General features: G+C 42.0%; 1 protein-coding gene across 13 annotated transcripts in view; it reads left to right on the top strand.

Annotated features, from left to right (window-relative positions):
- Window positions 1-11,367, top strand: part of LOC137375917 (kelch-like protein 3) — a 193,687-nt gene extending 182,320 nt beyond the window's left edge. For 3 of the 13 annotated variants that reach the window (XM_068043612.1, XM_068043604.1, XM_068043605.1), the window contains 3 exons: window positions 6,064-6,204; window positions 6,291-6,434; window positions 9,573-11,365. In XM_068043612.1, coding sequence (XP_067899713.1) covers window positions 6,064-6,204; window positions 6,291-6,434; window positions 9,573-9,616 — 329 coding nt within the window. In that variant the 3' untranslated portion in view covers window positions 9,617-11,365. Of the gene's footprint in view, window positions 1-5,224; window positions 5,286-6,063; window positions 6,205-6,290; window positions 6,435-7,368; window positions 8,182-8,248 lie in introns of those variants that run through there. The other 10 variants (XM_068043599.1, XM_068043603.1, XM_068043609.1 and 7 more) reach the window with 9 other exon arrangements.
- The last annotated feature ends 8,570 nt before the right edge of the window (window positions 11,368-19,937 follow it).

Consider the following 19,937-nt stretch of genomic DNA (forward strand, 5'->3'; position numbering starts at 1 on the left):
ATAAAATCCCCCTTGGCCCTTCAAAAGCACCTCAATGTGGAGGCACTCTCTCCTTCTCCCTGCAGCCTCAGCAGCAGCCACCTCTATCAATGTGGTGCTGCTGGCCCTCTGATTAGGCCAGCACCTTTGGGAGGCAGGCCGCTGTCCATAATGGGACATCCGTCCCAGCGGCAATGACCTTTTAATTGGCCGCCGCTGGTAAAATCCCCTCCACGGTCCCACCATTCGCCCACGCAGGCTCAGGACCTGTGTTTGGTCCCAGCAGCGGGACTCATGGCATGCCGGTAAAATTATAACCATCAGCTCAGACGCTGACCGTGCGTCTGCTTTAGAGGATAGCTTAGAGATGGGGGTCTGCATATGGTGAGATAAGGGCACAAGTGCAGTGCAGCCAGCGCAGGGGAAAGGAGACTCAGATGATGACTTTGAGGTAGGCTACAGGAAAAGGTTGATGGGAATACACACTGAAATGCTCAATTGATTGGGAAGCTACCAGAAAGCCTGTGTTCGATGTCAAGGAGCACAAACTTGGCACAGTGCTTTGCGGAGAGTTTAGAACTGTCTGTTTAAGCATGGAATAGGTGGCCAATTCCATCAACACACTTGTGGAACCAACCATGATGGAACATCTAGCAGCTTCTATTGCAGCACAAGCAGCACCATCCAACGTTGAGTGGAACAGTGGAAGCTCAGACTGCTGCCATCATGGCTTTGGGTACTAGTGTTCAAAGGGGCTTGCATGTCGTCACAGCAGTCCAGCAATCTCTTCTCCAACAGATCACTGGGATTGCTGAGGCGCCACCCCAGGAGAGAGGCAGTGGCTCTATGGAGCACGAACCTCCTGTCCTCTCTCAGGATGACAGGATTTGTGCTCACAGTCCTGCCACCTCACCATTGCCCTTGAGGTTACCTGTCAGCCAGCCAGCCCAGTGTGCTGCTGTCCATGCCGAGATGGTGCACTCTGAAGCTGGGCCTTCTCGGACCAGGACTGCTCGAAGTCGTGCTCCAAGGCCATCTGCAGTCTCCCCCACTGAAAGCCAGCAGCCTTTTGCAAGCCATGCTGCCAGCCGTGCTGCAGCCACTCGGGTAGCACTGAGTAAGAGCACTAGGACAGACAAAGACCCATAAAGGATGGGCTCTAAGGGAATGCACAAGGGTGATTAGTTGAGCATTGTATGGAATATGGCATGATTTGATTTATAAATTTAGATTGGAATGTGTTTTTTGTGTTGGCTTTTATTTTTGCATTGTGGGCAAGAGGACGACGTGATGGTCAGTGAAAGAGGGAAGTTAAGCAGTGTGGGACTGTTGGTGAATGGGGAATTGGGATTGAGTTTACTGGTATTGCTATTGAATTAGCTGTTCGCGTACAGCCCCAGCAGAAAGGGGCTCTCTAATTTTCAGCCTTCCTTCCTCTTCCTCTTCTACCACCTCCTCGTGCTTCTGCTCCTAAGCTTCTTGCCTGATAGGTGGTAGCAAGGGCTGTTCCCTCATGATGGAAAGATTTTGCAGCATACAGCATACCATGGTAAATCTTAGGACCCGCTCTTCCAAGTGGCTCAGGCAGTAGATTCGTTGCTGCAGGATGTCACTGGTCCCCTTTATCAGATTTCTTGTGGCTTTCAATCCTGCTGCACACATATGTATGGGTTTCGAACTGGAGTCATGAACTATGTTGTCAACGTATAGCCAATATTGCCCAGTAGCTACCCTTGGTTTGCCCTGATGGTTGAAATTTAGCTGGTATGGAGGACTGCAGCAGAATGAATGCATTGTGACTATTGGCAGGATACTGAACCTTATCCTGTATGATTTATATGGTTCAACACCAGCTGCAAATTGAGGGGGTGAAATCCCTTTCAGTTCAGACACATGACAGGGTTGAAATGAGGCACATGCAAATCAATAGGTCCAACTATCTTCAGCTGCTTCATCAATGACTTTCCTTCCATCATGAGATCAGAAGTGGGTTGTTTGCTGATGATTGTGCAGTGTTCAGTTCCATTTGCACCTCCTGAGATACTGAAGCAGTCCATGCTCCCATGCAGCGAGGCTTGGGCTAATATGTGGCAAGTAACATACACGCCACACAAATGTCAGGTATTGGCCATCTCCAACAAAGAGAGAATCTAACTATCTCCCCATGATATTCAATAGCATTACTATCGCTGAATCTCCCAGCATCAACATCCATGGGGTCGCCATTGACCAGAAACTTAACTGGACCAGCCATATAAATAAATATGGTGGCTACAAGAGCAGGTCAGAGGCTTGGTATTGTTATGGACAGAACCAGGAGAGAACTGAAACCCCACTTCTTCCCTTTTCTGTCCGTAATCATTGTGTTTTGAAAAGGAAGATGTGTGTGTTTCTTAACCCCTGAATGTATGGCCAATTTGAATAACCAGCAGTACCCTTTTCGTGGGTTTAAATAAAGAGGATTAGTTTTATTTACACATTAACCCCAAAAGTCTAACGCAATGTCACTCACTCATCATTCTCTCTATCTTTCATACACATAGACACACACACACACACACTTGAGAAAGAAAGCTGTTAAAAGGATAATGCACTTTTTCAAGTTGCAAACAAAGGAATAGTTTGTAAGTCATGATATTTGACTCGTCTTGGGAAAAGGTATGTATTGCGGCCCTGGTAGAGAAGGCATTTTCACTCCTGAAGCATAGTTAGGTGGATTCGAAAGCTGGAGTTGTATATTAAAGTTGTTTCAGGATTCTCTCGATGAGGTGGATTTTCAGCAGGTCATGACGTTAGTTGCTTGTAGACATTACTAGGAGGTTGGTCTTTTGTACCGGTGGACTTGAAAAGGAATAGGTTAGGAGACCTTAAGATGTTGCAGCCTCCAGTTCTTTTAAGGCACGATGGTACTGCCTTGTCTGCTTTCTGCTTTTTCTGCAGAGTGTATTTTTAAAGATTTTTAAAAGGAGACCAACATGGCTGCCCACCATGTGACTTCTCAAAGTTCCTTTTTCCAAATATGGCGGGGGTTTAGGTTGATTAGCCTCATCCTGTTTATTGTTCTAAGACATTATTCTGAGGAGGGTTAAGACGATGACCTTCTTTGTTTCAGGAGAAACAATTCAGGAATGTCTCCCTATGGTTTCAGGATGAGTGTTGATTACACCTTTTAGTCTGGAAGGTATTCTTCTGTCCTCTCGGACAAAGAGTCAGTTCTTGAATACACAAGTCAAGGAAGGTCAGCTGGCCTTCGGCGGCCATCTTTGCAGCCCATATCCACTTTTAATGTCCATTGTGGTTTATTTCAGACAAAAGGAAAATTCAGTTCCAGAAGATGCTATGCTGAATATAGCCCATGTTTAGAGTTATGAATAGGACATGCCTGTACTGGGAATGAAAGTATTCTGTGGTGGTTGCCTCACCTCCTGACTCTCCAAAGCCTTACCACCATCAACAAGGCAAAAGGCAGGAGTTTGATGGAATACTTTCCAATTGCTTGGATGAGTGCAGCTCCAACAACACTGAAGAAGCTTAACACCATCCAGGACGAAGCAACCCCCCTGATTAACACCCCATCCGCGACATTAAACATCCACTCCCTCCACCACCTTCGTACCCTGGCTGCAATGTGCACCATCTACAAGATGCATTGCCGCAACTCGCCAAGGCTTCCTCGACAGCACCTCTACCACCTAAAAGGACAAGGGCAGCAGACACATGGGAACATCACCACCTGCAAGTTCCCCTCCAAGTCACTCATCAACCTGACTTGGAAATATATCGCTGTTCCTTGATTGGCACTGGGTCAAAATCCTAGAACTCCCTCCATCACAGCACTGTGGGTGTTTCTACACCAGACAGACTGCAGCAGTTCAAGAAGGTGGCTAACCACCTCTTTCGCGAGGGTAATTAGGGATAGGGAATAAATGCTGTCCTTGCCAGCGACATCCACAACACATGAATGAATAAAAAAAGATCAATGGTGCCCTGCACCATGGGGAAATCTGCATTTCTTGCAAACCTTCCTGCTCACTCCACCTGCTTCTCTCTGACAAAGGGGAACGAAATGAAGTTATCTCTCTTTGCATAGAGAGCCTGTGATCCTCCTTATACAGCAGTATACTGCAAACTACGAGATATTGCTAATATTCCAACAGGAGCCAGATGCATAAAAGTTCATAGCTGCTGGCAATGTGGTCCTTGCCTTGCCCTGGAGTTGTGGCTGCAACAATTGACAGATATCAGTGATGACCTCCTTAGTGAGTGCAGACGTCTCAAACATTGGTCGTCGCTTAAATTCAGGTAGGCGAATTGGTCCCTGAACATGCTGGGCAAATTTGGTTGACTGCCAAGAGCGCTTCTCCTCCTCCTAACAGCTTGTCCTGTGTTGCATGGTCTCAGCTCATTCTTCCAGTCATCCTCAATTCCAAGAGGAAGGCCTACTAGTGTACCCATGTCTGGCAGAAGCTTTGAAGTCAGCAAAAACGTACTTCAGCACCTGCCATACCACCCCCTGTAAACTTTTGAATCTTTAACCAACTATAGAAAGCACCCAAAATGTGTAGAATTGCAACAATAGCCAGAAAAAATGAACCAGCAACTAACTTTAAGTAATTGATGATTCCTTTAAATAGTGGAGTGTCCTTCATGCTGCTTAACGAGTGTTCAGCTTTGCAAGGTTGAGAGAGGGCCTAGGCTGGAATATGGAGCTCCAAAATAGCAGCGCTCATGTCAAATCCGCGTTGTATACTGATTGACCTCATGATCTGCCTGTTCTGCGTACTTACCTTTTCACCAAGATGGCATCCACCACACTTTGTGTCAGATGTGTGCATATGTGCCATGGAACCTTAAGGGGCTCCATAGTGCTCAAAAAAACTACTGAGTCCATTTTCACCCTCACAATTTTTTATTATGGTCTTTTATAGAATGCACTGCCTGAGAGTGTTGTGGAGACAGGTTCAATCGAGGCATTCAAGCGGGAATTGGATTGTTAACTGAAAAGGAAGAATGTGCTGGGCTACGGGGAGAAGGCCGGAAAGTGGCACTAGATAAACTGCTCTTTCGGAGAGGTGGTGCAGATGTGATGGGCCAAATGGCCTCTTTTTTTGTGCTGCAACCATTCTGTGATTCTGTCTTACATACTCTCAATGGGAATATAATCTCTCCTTACCTAGTCTTTTTTGAAATTGCTTTATTTTGAGTCCTTGGTTTTTTCCTGATTCTTTGACTTGATCTTTCCTAGCTGGTATCAGTATATCTCAACACTCGTCTTGGACTCCTGACTGTATTTTACATGTACGCATGTGAGTGTGTTTCTCAGGAGCATAACTGTAGCTTGCAATAATGGGAGATTGATCAATAAGATGAAACTCCAGTGAATTCCTTCAGTCAGCCTACTAACAGTATTGACCTTCATCTGCTGCTACTATTTTAGTATCGCTTCAGCTACCATAGAGATATAATTTTTTAATTTCAGGAATGGCTATCTGAACTCTCCTAACAGCTTAGTGCGTAAATGCAATATGTGGAATAATGCTGAGTTATACAGAACAGGAGGGTCCCAAGTTCACCTATGCTGAGTTAGCTGGTCTTGCCTGAGATGAAGATGGGTGCTACAATTAGCCTCAGTTAGCTGGGTTATTGAAAGGAAAAATTAGCCAAACTTCCTTCACTGGATCTCTAACTTGGAACCCCTGCTGCAAGCTGCACATGTGGACATTAGAGAGGACAAGATTGGGCCTGACTGTGATTTCTCCCCACAAAAATTAGCCTACTGTGATTTGTTTACAAGGCGTCATATGAGGAATGGGAGGGCGACTGGTGCAGATGGAAATGCACCCCAGGAGTTACTACCTTTAGGAGAGGAGTAAGGGAGGGAAAGTTGGAGAGATAACAGGACAATCCCCAGCCTGAAGAGTAATGGAGAAATTTGACTCTGTTAAATTGAAAGGAACAATTTCTTGTTTACCTCTCGCATCAAAGATATCTTTGTACAGGCTGATAGTCTACATTGAAGTTTGAGGTATATTTTGCAGTGAGAAAGAGAATGTTTTAGTCATTCTTTTTATGTGTTTATTACAGGGGTAGGTGTTCTAAATGGTCAGTTATATGCAACAGGAGGTCATGATGGACCTTTGGTGAGAAAAAGCGTTGAGGTGTATGACCCATCTGCAAACACTTGGAGACAAGTGGCAGATATGAATATGTGTCGGAGGAACGCAGGTGATGATCCATTTAAACTTTGTGTTTTATCATGTATCTGAAGATAAAATAAGTTTTAGTCTAATTAAATTGCTTCTGTCTTGTAGGTGTTTGCGCTGTAAATGGATTTTTGTATGTAGTTGGAGGTGATGACGGCTCTTCTAATCTATCTTCTGTGGAGTTCTATAACTCAATAACTGACAAGTGGACACTACTACCAACCAATATGAGTACTGGAAGAAGCTATGCAGGTAAAGTTATTGCAGGTTTGTAGTTAAGACTGTTCTAACCAGCATGATATGCAAGCCAAGCAGTTGTATCTTCTTTAATCACTTGTCGTCATCTGACTATTTTGCATCTGTACAGTGTTAGAGTTGTTTTCAGTTCATGATTGGACATAAAAGTATCTAAAACAAATCCATTTTCATTATTTTAATTTGAACTTGCATCAGAAAAAAAATACTTGAGTTTTAAAATCTATATAATAGTCTTTCATATTTTATCTTTAAAATAATTTTGTGCAGGGGCAAAATGATATAGTGACATTGTTTTGCTGCATTGGAGCACTGTTTGACCTGTGAGTATCATTGGCGCCTGGTTGGAGCACCAATTGGAGATGATTAGAGGAATCAATCAGAAAATAAGTAGCTGAGAAGAGGTGAATGGGAATGCAAGGGACTTCATTAAAGTTTTATAGGAGAAAGAGGAACAGTTTCTGAGAGCGCCAGCTGCTAGGATGAATTTATGTGATGAATATGGGGGTGGATGACTTCTGTGAAATATAGAGATAGAGCAGTATAAAGAGTATTAGAAAGTTTAGGTATGCACAACAATAATTGAGGTCACCTGCTGGCTTTGCATCTAGGGCAATAATCACACAAGGAAATAACATTGGGAAGAAAAAGTTTTCTCGGAAGTATGGCGATTTAAAATAACGCAGTTCTGATACCATTGAATTAATTTGCTGGCTTTACGATATCATCTGTAGACTGGTGTAACCTAATCATTGCCATGTAGTAGCAAATCAGTGCCTGCTATTAACCAATAAACAACATTTTAAACCTGAACTCACATATGGGACAGAGGAAAAGAATTGTAATTAATTTGAAACTAAACAACCTGTTCCTCTTATCCCAGCCTTCGTTTTCAACACATTACCTATTTGTTAACTTTTTTCCTTACAAGTATCTACCTTCAGCTGGGTGAAACTTTACAGTTATCCTTAGTGGTGCTGTGAATCAGCTGACAGAAGACATGCCTTGGTGAGTGGGTTAAATTGGCTGCTGTTGTTTTGTACCCTGGAGAATGAAGTGCTGCATTAACATGAGGTACTCCATATGGTGGCCTACTAAAACCAGAAAAGAGGTGGCTAAATGGGTCTTGTCAAGGCTCCATTTTAATCATTATCCTAGAGTGGCAGCCCAGCACTCAACTGCTGGATTTACTAGGCAAGCATAGCAAACTGTTTATTAACCCTAAAATGATGTTTGTCTCCAAAGAAACACTTTGCTCTTCTTACATATACAAACATACGAATTAGGAGTAGAAGTAGACCATTCAGCCCCTCGAGCTTGCTCTGCCATTCAATAAGATCATGGCTGATCTGTTTGCGTCTTGAATTCCACACTCCTATCTACCCCTGATAACCTTTGATTCCCTTGCCTAACAAGAATCTATCTACCTCAGCCTTAAAAATATTCAATGACCCCACCTCCACCACCTGCTGAGGCAGAGAGTTCCAAAGTCGCACAACCCTCTGTGAGAAAAAATTTCTCATCTCTGTCCTAAAAGGGCGACCCCTAATTTTAAAACAGTGCCCCCTAGTTCTGGACTCATCCACAAGATGAAACATCCTTTCCATATTCACCTTGTCAACACCTTTCAGGATCTTATATACTTCAATCAAGTCTCCCCTCAATCTTCTAAACTCCAATGAAAATAAGCTAAAATTACCCAACATACGTTTAGACCAGTAAGAAAGATTGCAGGGCTTACTTATTGATACTGTCATTGTTCAGAACTGGATTTGAACCTTTCAACATTGAATGGTTTCTTTTCCTCTTAGGTGTTGCTGTTATTGATAAACCACTATGACTCTACACTTGAGCCATAACTGCATTGAAGTCTGAAGTGAAAACTGATTAGCATTCTGCTGAAGACTGACCTAGTTTTTAAAAAACTATTTATACTACTTGGAAGCGTGGTATACTGTGAGAGTAATAGCTCAGCACAGTTACCCTGTCAACAAGATACCAGCACTGCAATATGCATTTTTAAAAGAAAAATCAAACACTAAGGATAAATCAAGATAAGGAAACATGTTCACTACTAGTATTGCAAGTGAAACTAAGAGTGCAAGTTAACAGGCGTGTGCTATCAGTTTGCTCTTGCCACGTGATCTGGGATAGCCAGTGTTGATGAATGTCAGCCTTCAACACAGCCCTAGTGACTGGAGAATGTGAACTTTCTACTGTTACATGTGAGTTCTACACAGTGTCGTTGCTAAAAATAGAGCACAACTGTTTGGATCAGAAGTGTACACCAAGCACTGTATTACCATATCAACCATTTTAAAAGGGAGGCAAACCCAACATTCTAACCATAGGGGAGCAGAAAAGATAATTGCCATGATGATTTGTTTATGTTGAGATGAGCTGCTACTGGTATTTTAAAATAATATGCAACCCCTCTAGCTGCCCTCCGATCTAGGATTAGTTCCCCTATTTTGATAGGAGAGCTAACAGAGGATATGAAGTCCCTGTGGTAGCCAGTAAACTTTACTGTAGCCTTCAAACTCTTTGTGAGTTTGTTATTGCCAGTACAGAAAATATTTGGACACTGGAACCTCTTTTGCACAGATACCATATAACAGGCATAGTAACCAAAACTGACCAGAATTGTTACTGACTTTTCAGCCCCCACAATTAAAAGTAATGATATTCATTAATTAACATAGATTACATTAGTAGTACTGAATTTTTAAAAACACCTTAGGCACCTGTAGTCACAGGTAATGCGGAGATGGTAACGGGCAAGATAGGCTGTCACACCTTCCCCTCCAGTTGATCTGGAGAAGGTGGGACTAGGTGGATTAATGGTACATTAGACAAATTATAATAGTGAAAAAGAAAACTTTTTAAACCATCATGTGGAAAGATTATGGGAAAAAATGCCTTTAACCTCAAGTTTCCATTGTCCAGCCTTCCAAAGTTTGTAGCTAATTGTCTGGCTCTTTTTAATGGATACTGCCACCTAGTGAAAATTCTAACAAGCTAAATGCTGATAACACTTTTTTTTAAAAGGACAAAAGAAATTATAATATTTTAATACCATATGTATTCAAATTCATTCTGGCTACAAATAGTCTGTTTTTATATGTTTATACTTAGAGCAGTATCATTTCAAGGGTCTGAGGCTGCACTTGTGTTCCTGATGTGAGTAGAATCCTGACCTGTGAGGTTCTATTTAATAACATCGTAAATGTGGTAAATAGATATTCACTAAGGGGATATAGCCTTATCATTTCCATTTCCTTTACTATTTTTCTTCCTTTCTGTTTTCACTACCTATTTGAATTTGTATTTTATTTTATGATTGTTCATTTCTCCTGCTTAATAAATCATCCCTATACTCTTTTGTCTCCACTGTATGTGCCTCCGTTACTTTCCATTTTCTTCTAGTTTTTAATGAGCCACCAGATTCTGAGCATTGAGATATATGAACGTTGATTTTCTTTTGTGTCTGTGTGCAGATAATTTTGAGGCTCAAATGCAGTGTTTGAGACTTGGAGATGCTTGTCATTTTGCTTTTCAGTGCTTGTTACCTCCACCATATCTCTTCCCTTTCTCATTTTTAAAGTTTTCTTTCCATCTTTTAATTTCATGATTCTTTCTGTTTTGCCTCCTTTACTGTGTTTTTTCTTTTAAACCCTATTTTTCCTCTGCTGTTTCCATTTAGCCACCAAATACTAGTACTGGAGCTTATTAAATTTGATGGCAGTGCTCCACAACTACAATAACCTGGTGAGTGTTGCTCACGGCTTGCTTGAGAACATTGTCTAGTGCAGCATGACGGGATAACATGGAAAATATAAAATGCAATAGGGAATGAAATGTTAGCAACCAATTTTGGGACTTGTGGGAAGCCACGACAGGGAACTTGGAGTCAAGTTAGTTGTTAATGCAAAAATGTTTATGTCCTGCCTATCAAATAAATCTGTTTAATGTATATGTTTGAATTAGCAGAGGTGCAACAATTATTATAGAAGTTTGTAGTTTTCTTCACATGAGAATTTTTGATTATGGTTCAATTATTCATTTATATAATTTGTGGTCGATTTGAACATTTTTGCCAACCTAATGATAAACAGAAATGTAGTTCAATGTAAATCAAGTATTTGGTGCCAATATGATCCTGCCATTGATTATCAACAAAAATGTTATTGAATCCAATAATGGTTGCACTTCTTATGTCAAACGTAAGTTACTAATTTAATTTATGAAGTTATTAAGTTCAGTACATATATTATTCCATTCTAAGCAGTGTTACAAAATAACTCTCCACAAAAGTGTGTCATAAAACATGATAATTAAATTGTAATTCTATAACTGTCTTCAGTGATATAATGGACTACCAAATCAGACCAAAAAGGTCATGCTATAGTGACAGAGTATGGTGTCAGGGATTAATGTACCATTGCACTCTGCTGTCATTTGAAACAGTGTTCAAAATCTTTTTAGGTTTTATGTAATGATTTATTTTAAATGTTCCTGTCATATCCATGGGACACAAGACTGTGAAGCACTCCTGACTGTATTTTATTTTTTCAAAATGTCGATAAAATGCTGGAAACAATTTGAACATTGTATTATTTAATCAGTTTGAATGGATGCAACACATTTACCTTTCTTGTATAGCCTTCAACATTTTCTCCCTACCTTAGAGCAACTGGCAACTGGAGCCAGTTCTCTTCACATGGCATCATCTCCAATTTTAAAGTGTATATGTTTTTCAGTGTTACTGAAAGTGTTTCAGTCTTACTTTTAATTATTAAAGGAACTGGATTTATAGAGGAAAGAAGAAAATGACATACTCAAAGTGAAACCAAAATTGTTTGAAGTACAAAGCTGATAGATCAGGATCTAAAAGAGACAAGTCGGGTTAATATTTAAGGTACAAGTGAATCCACAAGTAATTTTAAACTCCTTTGTTTAATACTGTTTTCAGATTTGTCAGAAGTGAGTGTAATTTGATCTCGATTATTCGATTAGAGATACAGCACTGAAACAGGCCCTTCGGCCCACCGAGTCTGTGCCGAACATCAACCACCCATTTATACTAATCCTACACTAATCCCATATTCCTACCAAACATCCCCACCTACCTATACTAGTGACAATTTATAATGGCCAATTTACCTATCAACCTGCAAGTCTTTTGGCTTGTGGGAGGAAACCGGAGCACCCGGAGAAAACCCACGCAGACACAGGGAGAACTTGCAAACTCCACACAGGCAGTACCCGGAATCGAACCCGGGTCCCTGGAGCTGTGAGGCTGCGGTGCTAACCACTGCGCCACTGTGCCGCCCTCTCATTTGAATTAAATTGACAAAAAAGTTGAAACTTCCTTTAATTTATACATACAGATCTTTTTATGTTAATGGATAATTTGTGATTAGCATTTCAGGAACATGTAAATTTTTTGCACAATGAAACTAATCTTTGCAGCTGTTTCACAGCTGTTTGCTCTAAAAACAGAAAATACTACAGTCAACTGATCGCACCCAAAGCCTGCCATTCTCTCTCGGATTTTGAGTCACCTGCTGTCTCATCCTAACATTCTGTTACAAGTATCTAAAGAAAAGTTTTTGTGAGGCTATGAACCTTTTTCTCCCATATAGCTTCCTCGCTCATGCTAAGTACGGAATAGTTATTACAAGATACCACTGTCAAGGAGAGAGATGAGAGAGACTGAAACATCAACCATTTTCACATCTAGGATTTGTCCAGTTTCTTTTTGTGATCCAAATGCCTGAGATGTTGGCCTGTATTTTGCAGTTCTAATGATGCTGAAACCATCATTGCTCACCGTTTTTAAAGCTGACAGCAACATTTGGCATCTGTACATGTGGAAATCAAGTTGCTGTCAGGAGACATCCTGCTTCTTCATAGGGTGAGTTGTTGCAGTCATCACCAATGAAATTGCCACTGAGATCAATGTATTGGCGTGAGCTTAGGCTAATTGTTCCGCATTTAAAAAGGTCAAAAAATGTGCCTTATCTGAGGACACACAAAAGAGTCTGTCTTACTGCCATTTAAAATTCATGCATATTTAATGAAGCCAGGAAGGAGATTTTTACATTGCAGAAAGTTACACAAAATGAGATAGGCATCCGACTTCTCCAAATTTTTTTCACATTTATATAACTTTAAAATTTCTTTTATATTTGAATTTTTCAATTTTTTTCATCTTTATGTGACCTGGAACTGCTTGAAGAAGATGCTTGTGAATAATAAATAGGGAGAAAAATGCTGTTTCCACTTGTGGCCCCAATATTGTATGCTTTGTACATAATGGGACTCCAATGCAGGGAATAACGAATAAGAATCAGGCACTGTGCCTGTAGGCTGATCAAAAGGAACTTTTACCCAACCCAGAGAGTGTATAGGGAGAGGTCATCTTTTGAGGTGATGCCGGAGCAGCAGTGTGTGAGGAGATTTTGCTTCAGTAAAGCGTCAAATGCCTACCTGTGATCATGTTAAAGGAGGACCTTCAGTCACGTTCCAAGTACTGCATTGCCTTATCAGTGGCCATGAAGGTAACCACAGCACTCAAATTTATGCATGCAGGTCATTTAATTCAGGCACCAAGAATAAGTAAATGGAATAATCCCCCAAAAATTAAAAGTACAAATCTACCATCAGATAAACCAGTCCAGAGTGCTGCGAGGGCTTACACCAGGTCACGAATATTCTGTGGGGCTTCTGAGTTCATCATTTTAGATACATCCCCAACACAGTGAAAGGGGAGGTCAATCACATTCCATGGGATTGCTGGCTTCCCCAGTGTGCCTGTCCATGGAACCCATATCCCATTGAAGCCACTGACTTATCCATCTGTAACATACATCAATGGGAAGGAATTTCATTCACACTGGATCCTGAATATCAAAGCAGATCACCGGGAGAGTGCTCATGATGCCTTCCTCCTCCAGCGCTCGGCATACATGGCAGCCTTGATAGAGTGCGTCAAGGATCTTGATGGTGTTACAATCAGGTGGGGGGGGGGGGGGTGAAGGGCTCCCCCCTTTTCCCTCTCCTTGTTTGATCACAACTGATTTACTTATTTTTTAAGTGGATATACTTGCCAATACTTGTTTACATGCCATGATCATAAAAAGAGCCAATCGGACAAATTTTCTTGAGTTTAACCAAAGAAAGAGGTTAATTTTATTGTACTTAACTGATCTAAGTAAAGATAATAAAATACACTCCAACTTACACACACACACATACAAATAGGTTACAGAGTGGGGTAGTATAGTTTGGTCAAATTAGAGTCCAAAGAAATAAAAGTGGTATACAGTCTGTGGAGGTTTGTGACTCGGCTGGCTTCAGGTTGAATTCCGTGTTCCTGAGGCTTCCAGTTTGAAGACGTGGATGCTGATTCAGCAATGCAACTGAATTCCTTCGAGGGAGATCGCTCTCTATTCTATCCAGAAAGTTCTCTCTCAACAATAGCTCCCCCGTCAGGCTTAAGTAAGTAAACACAGTCAGCAGACAGAGTTCGAAGCTTGCAAGATTTGAGTGTTTCATCTCCACTAGTTTAATATTTAGGTTTCCAGCTGGTGGATTAAAAAGAATCATCCTTTGATCTAGTACATTTTCATGACAATGAATATTAGGTGACAAGGGTTACCTGCTGAAGCCATGGCTGATCAGGTGGGAGTTGAAAAGTAGGAATCACCCACACCCCTCACCACATAGCTGCAACACTGCTCTTTCCCCAGAAGCTGCCAACACCTCACCTCCACTTTGGTGAAGTGTGTGTTCACTTCTTAATCACTAAAGTTGTAACACCTCTTCATCTCATCTATCTTTTTTCTGTAAGTAAGTCTATGGCTTTTTAAAAACAGTTCATGTAACACCTCTTCATCTTATCTATCTTTTGCTCTGCCATCTTTTATCTGTAATTATGTCCATGGCTTTTTAAAAACAGTTCCTTACTTTACATATGCAGTGGTTAAGCTACTGAACTAGTAAGCCAGAGAGATGAGTTCAAATCCAACCACGGCAGCTGATGAATTTAAATACAATTAATTAAATAAATATGGAATTAATATCTAATATCAGTAAAGGTGACCATGAATCATAGAAAATTTACAGCACAGAAGGGGGCCATTTGGCCCATTGTTTCCATGCCAGCCTAATCCCACTTTCCCGCTCTTGGTCCATAGCCCTGTAGGTTAAGACACTTCAAGTGATATCCAAGTACTTTTTAAATGATTGAGGGTCTCTGCCTCTACCACCCTTTAAGGCAGTAAGTTCCAGATCCCCACCACCCTCTAAACCTCCTACCTCTTACCTTAATCTATGCCCCCTAGTTATAGACCCCTCAACCAAGAGGAATAGAGCCTTCCTATCCACTCTATCTAGACCCCTCATAATTTTATACACTTCAATAAGGTCTCCCCTCAGCCTCCTTTGTTCTAAAGAAAAACAACCCTAGCCTAGCCAATCTTTCCTCAAAACTTAAATTCTCCAGTCCAGGCAATATCCTCATAAATCTCCTCTGTACCCTCTCTCGTGCAATCACATCTTTCCTACAATGTGGTGACTAGAACTGCACGCCGTAGTCTAGCTGTGGCCTAACTAGTGTTTTATACTGTTCAAGCAAAACCTCCAGCTCTTATATTCTATGTCTCAGCTCATAAAGGCAAGTATCACGTATACCTTCTTCACCACCTTATCTACCTGTCCAGCCACCTTCAGGGATCTATGGACATGCACTCGAAGATCCTGCTGTTCCTCTACACTTCTCCGTATCCTACCATTTATTGTGTATTCCTTGCCTTGTTAGCCTTCCCCAAATGCATTACCTCACATTTCTCCAGATTGAATTCCGTTTGCCACTGCTCCACCCACCCAACTAGTCCATCGATATCTTTCTACAGTCTACAGATTTCTTCTTCATTATCAACCACAAAGCCAATTTTTGTATCATCCGCAAACTTCTTAATCATACCCACTACATTCAAGTCCAAATCATTGATATATACCACAAAAAGCAAGAGACCTAGTACTGAACCTGCGGAACCCCAGTGGAAACAGCCTTTCAGACACAAAACATCGACCATTACCCTTTGCTTCCTGCCTCTGAGCCAATTTTGAATCTAACTTGTCACTTTGCCTTTTACTTTCACAACCAGTCTGCCATGTGGGACCCTATCAAAAGCCTTGCTAAGATCCATATAGACTACGTCAAATGCACTACCCTCATTGACCCTCCTTGCTACTTACTCAAAAAATGCAATCACGTTAGTGAAACACGACCTTCCCTTAATTAATCAGTGCTGACTGTCTTTGATTAATCTGTGTCTTTCTAAATGAAGATTTATCCTATTGCTCAGAATTTTTTCCAATTTTCCCACCACTGAGGTTGGGCTGACTGGCTTGTAATTACTCAGTACTATCCCTTTGTTCTTTTCGGTACAACATTCAGTGTCCTCCAGTCCTATAACACCACACTTGTAGCCAGGCAAGATTGGAGAATGATGGTCAGAGCCTCCAATATTTCTTCTCTTGCTTCCCTATTTATGATCTATATTGACTTGGATGAAGGGACTGAGTGTATTGTAGCCAAATTTGCTGACAATAGAAAGATAGGAAAGCAAGTTGTGAGAAGGATACAAAGTGTCTGCAAAGGAATATAGATAGGTTACGTGAGTGGGCACAAATTTGGCAGATGGACCATAACGTGGGAAAATGTGAGGTTGTTCACTTTGGTGGGAAGAATAGAAAAGCAAAATATTATTTAAATGGAAAGAGACTGCAGAATGTTGCGGTACAGAGGGATCTGGGGGTCCTTGTATATGAATCACAAAAGGTTAGCATGCAGGTACAGAAAGTAATTAGGAAGACAAATGGAATGTTGGCCTTTATTGCAGGGAGGATGGAATATAAAAGTAGGGAAGTCTTGCTACAATTAGACAGGGCATTGTTGAGATTTCACCGAGAGTACTTTGTACAGTTTTGGTCTCATTACTTAAAGGAGGTATATACTTGTATTGGAAGCAGTCCAAAGATGATTCACTGGGCCGCTTCCTAGGATGAAAGGGTTGGCTTCTGAGGAAAGGTTGAGTCTATACACTTTGGAGTCTTGAAGAATGAGAAGTGATCTTATTGAAACATGTAAGATTCTGAGGGGGCTTGACAGGGTAGATCAGGATTGTCCAACCTTTTCGCGTAGTGGGGGGGCACATTACAATTTTGGAAAGATAAAGGCATTAAAAATTTATCTTAGCATTAATCAAAACAACAGCAAATGTACATTTTTGTGAAGAAGCTTTAAATGAGAAGACTAATTTATTGACTTACTTTCCCATCACTATGTTAGAGACTGATTTAGTGAGATACCTGGTATTTTATTGCTTGCACAAGTAGTCAATGTCTGCTCGTACACTTGATGTAGCGATGCAGAGTTTTCCTGATAGATGTCCATCTGTCAGGAGTGATCTTCATCACTCTCTCTCCCTCTCTCTTGTCTGTCTGTCTCTCTCTCCGTGTCCCCCCTCTCTGTTGTTCCCCACCTGTATCATCCTTACTCTGTGTCCCCACTCTTTCTCTCTGTCCCCCTTTCTCTCTCTCTCTCCCCCTTTTCTCACTCTCTCTGTCCTCCCCCCCTCTCTCCCTCTGTTCCTCTCTCTCTGTTCTCCCCCCCCCCCCACTTTCTCTCTGTCCTCCTCTCTCTCTCTCTCTCTCTCCTCCCCCCTCTCTCTCTCTGTCTGTCTCTCTCTCTGACAGTTGCAGGGAGTGGGAACGCTGGCCGAGTCCTGAAGAACATTTCTGCATTTTTGGTTTTCCGGCGGGCTATTTAAAAAAAAAAGTCAGAACGCGCCAGAAAACCCCGAATCCATCCGAAGCTGGGAAATGGCTGTTCCTGATGTGAGCAGCTGTCAGCTGTGAAACTGACTCGCGATCTTTTTTAAAAACCGGTCTAACAAGGGAAATTTCTCAACACCAGTCACGGACCCCTGGCGAGGATGAGGAATGGCCCCAGGTACATTATACATCAGTGGGTCAGATGAGAACCTTTGGCAGGCCGGATCCTGGTCCAGGTGCCATATGTTGGACAACCCTGGGGTAGATGCTGAGACAATGTTTCCCCTTGGGTGGGGGGGGCAGTCTAGAACTAGGGGGCACAGTTTAAAAATAAGGGGTCTCCCATTTAAGACAGGGATGAGGATGAATTTCTTCTTTCAGATGGTCGTTAATCTTTGGAACTCTCTTCCCCAGAGAGCAGTGGAGGCTGGGTTATTGAACGTATTCAAGGTCGAGTTCGACAGATTTTTGATCTACCAGGAAGTTAAGAGTTATGGGGGGTGGGGGGTTGCGGGTGCCGGCAGGAAAGTAGAGTTGAGACCACATCAGATCAGCCATGATCTCATTGAATGGTAGAGCAGACTCGAGGGGCCATGTGGCCTACTCCTATTTCTTATGAACTTATGCTCTTTACAGCCTAGGATACATTTCGTCCAGGCCTGGGGAGTTACCCACTTTCGAAGATGTCAAACCCCTTAATACTTCCTCTTTCACTATGCTAATTTTATCCAATATTTTACTTTCCTCCTCCCTGATTGCAATGTCAATATCGTCTCTTTCCTTTGTGAAAGCAGATGCAAAGTATTCACTAAGAACCATACCAACATCCTCCGCCTCCACACACAGGTTACCCTTATTGTCCCTAATAGGCCCTACTCTTCCTTTAGTTATCCTCTTCTTCTTTATTTATTTACAAAAAATCTTTGGGTTTTTCTTGATTTTACTTGCTAATATTTTTTCATGCCCTCTCTTTGCTTTCCTAATTTCCTTTTCAATTTCACCTTTTCACTTTTTACTACTGGATTGTCGTAACAACCCATCTGGTTCACTAATGTCCTTTAGGGAAGGTAATCTACTGTCCTTACACAGTACAGCCTGTATGTGACTCCAGACTCACAGCAACATGGCTGACTCTTAAATGCTCTGTGAAATAGCCTAGCAAGCCACTCAGTTGTATCAAACCATTATGACAAATTCTAATAGGAATGAAGCCGGACAGACCACCCAGCAACAACCCAGAACCAGATACGCCAATGGCACACCCGGCCTGATCGACCGCTCAAAGTTCTCCTCACTATCAGGTGCCTTGTGCCAAAACTGGGAGAGCTGTCCCACAGACTAGTGAAGCACTAGCCTGATGTAGTCATACTTACAGAACCATACCTTGCAGACAACATCCCAGACTCCTCCATCACCATCCCTGGGTATATCCTGTCCCACCAGCAGGTCAGACCCACCAGAGGTGATGGCACAGTGGTTTGTAGACCATTGTGGCCCTTGGAGTTCTCTACATTGACTCTGGGTCCCATGAGGTCTCATGGCATCAAATCAAACATGGGCAAGTAAACCTCCTGCAGGTTACTGTAGTATAAGGGTTTGAAAGGGTTAATATTTGGGACAGTGGGAGTAATACCTTCCACTATGATGATGTAAGAGATCACATGAGAGAGACTTGAGGGAGAAGCAGAATAGCATCAGTGGAGTTAGACATACTTGTACAAAGCTGTATATAGTTCTCTAATATGTAATAAACTAGTTATTGTTAAAACTTACTGAATACTCAGTAATTTCCAAGCTAGACCAGCCAAACAGACAACAGTTACTACCTACGACCCTCCCTCAGCTGATGAATCAGTACTCTTCCATGTTGAACACCACTTGGAGGAAGCACTGAGGGTAACAAGGACACAGAATGTACTCTGGGTGGGAGACTTCAATATCCATCAACAAGAATGGCTGGTTAGCACTATGACTGAAGGAGCTGGCTGAGTTCTGAAGAACATATCTGCTTGACTGGGCCTACAGCAGGTGAGAGAACTAGCACGAGGGAAAAACCTACTTGACCTCGCCTTCATCAACCTCCGATGTATCTATCGGTGACAGTATTGGTAGGCGTGCCCAGTGCAGAGTCCTTGGAGAGCCATTGTGTTATGTGGCAGTACCACCATGCTAAATGGGACATATTCAGAAAAGATTGAACTGCTCAAAACTGGGCATCCATGAGGCGCTGTGGGCCATCAACAACAGAACTGTATTCCACCACAATCTGTAACCTCATGGTCTGGTGTATCCCTCACTCTACCAGTACTAGGAGACCAACGCTGGCTCAATGAGAAGTGTAGGAGAGCATGCCTGGAGCAGCACCAGGCAAATAAAGTGCCAATCCAGTGAAGTTGCAAAACACGACTACATGTATGCTATGCAGCGCAAGCAACATGCTAGATAGAGCTAAGCGATCCCACAACCAACGGATCAGTTCAAATCTCTGCAGTCTTGCCACATCCAGTCGTGAATGGTGGTGGATAATTAAACAACTAACAGAAGGAGGCATCTCCATGAACATCCTCCTGTTCAATGACAGGGTACCCCAGCATGTGAATGCAAAAGGCGAGGCTGAAGTGTTTGCAACCTTTGTCAGCCAGAAGTGTTGTGTAG

The sequence above is a fragment of the Heterodontus francisci genome, chromosome 12 (genome assembly GCF_036365525.1).
Source record: "Heterodontus francisci isolate sHetFra1 chromosome 12, sHetFra1.hap1, whole genome shotgun sequence".
Lineage (NCBI taxonomy): Eukaryota > Metazoa > Chordata > Chondrichthyes > Heterodontiformes > Heterodontidae > Heterodontus > Heterodontus francisci.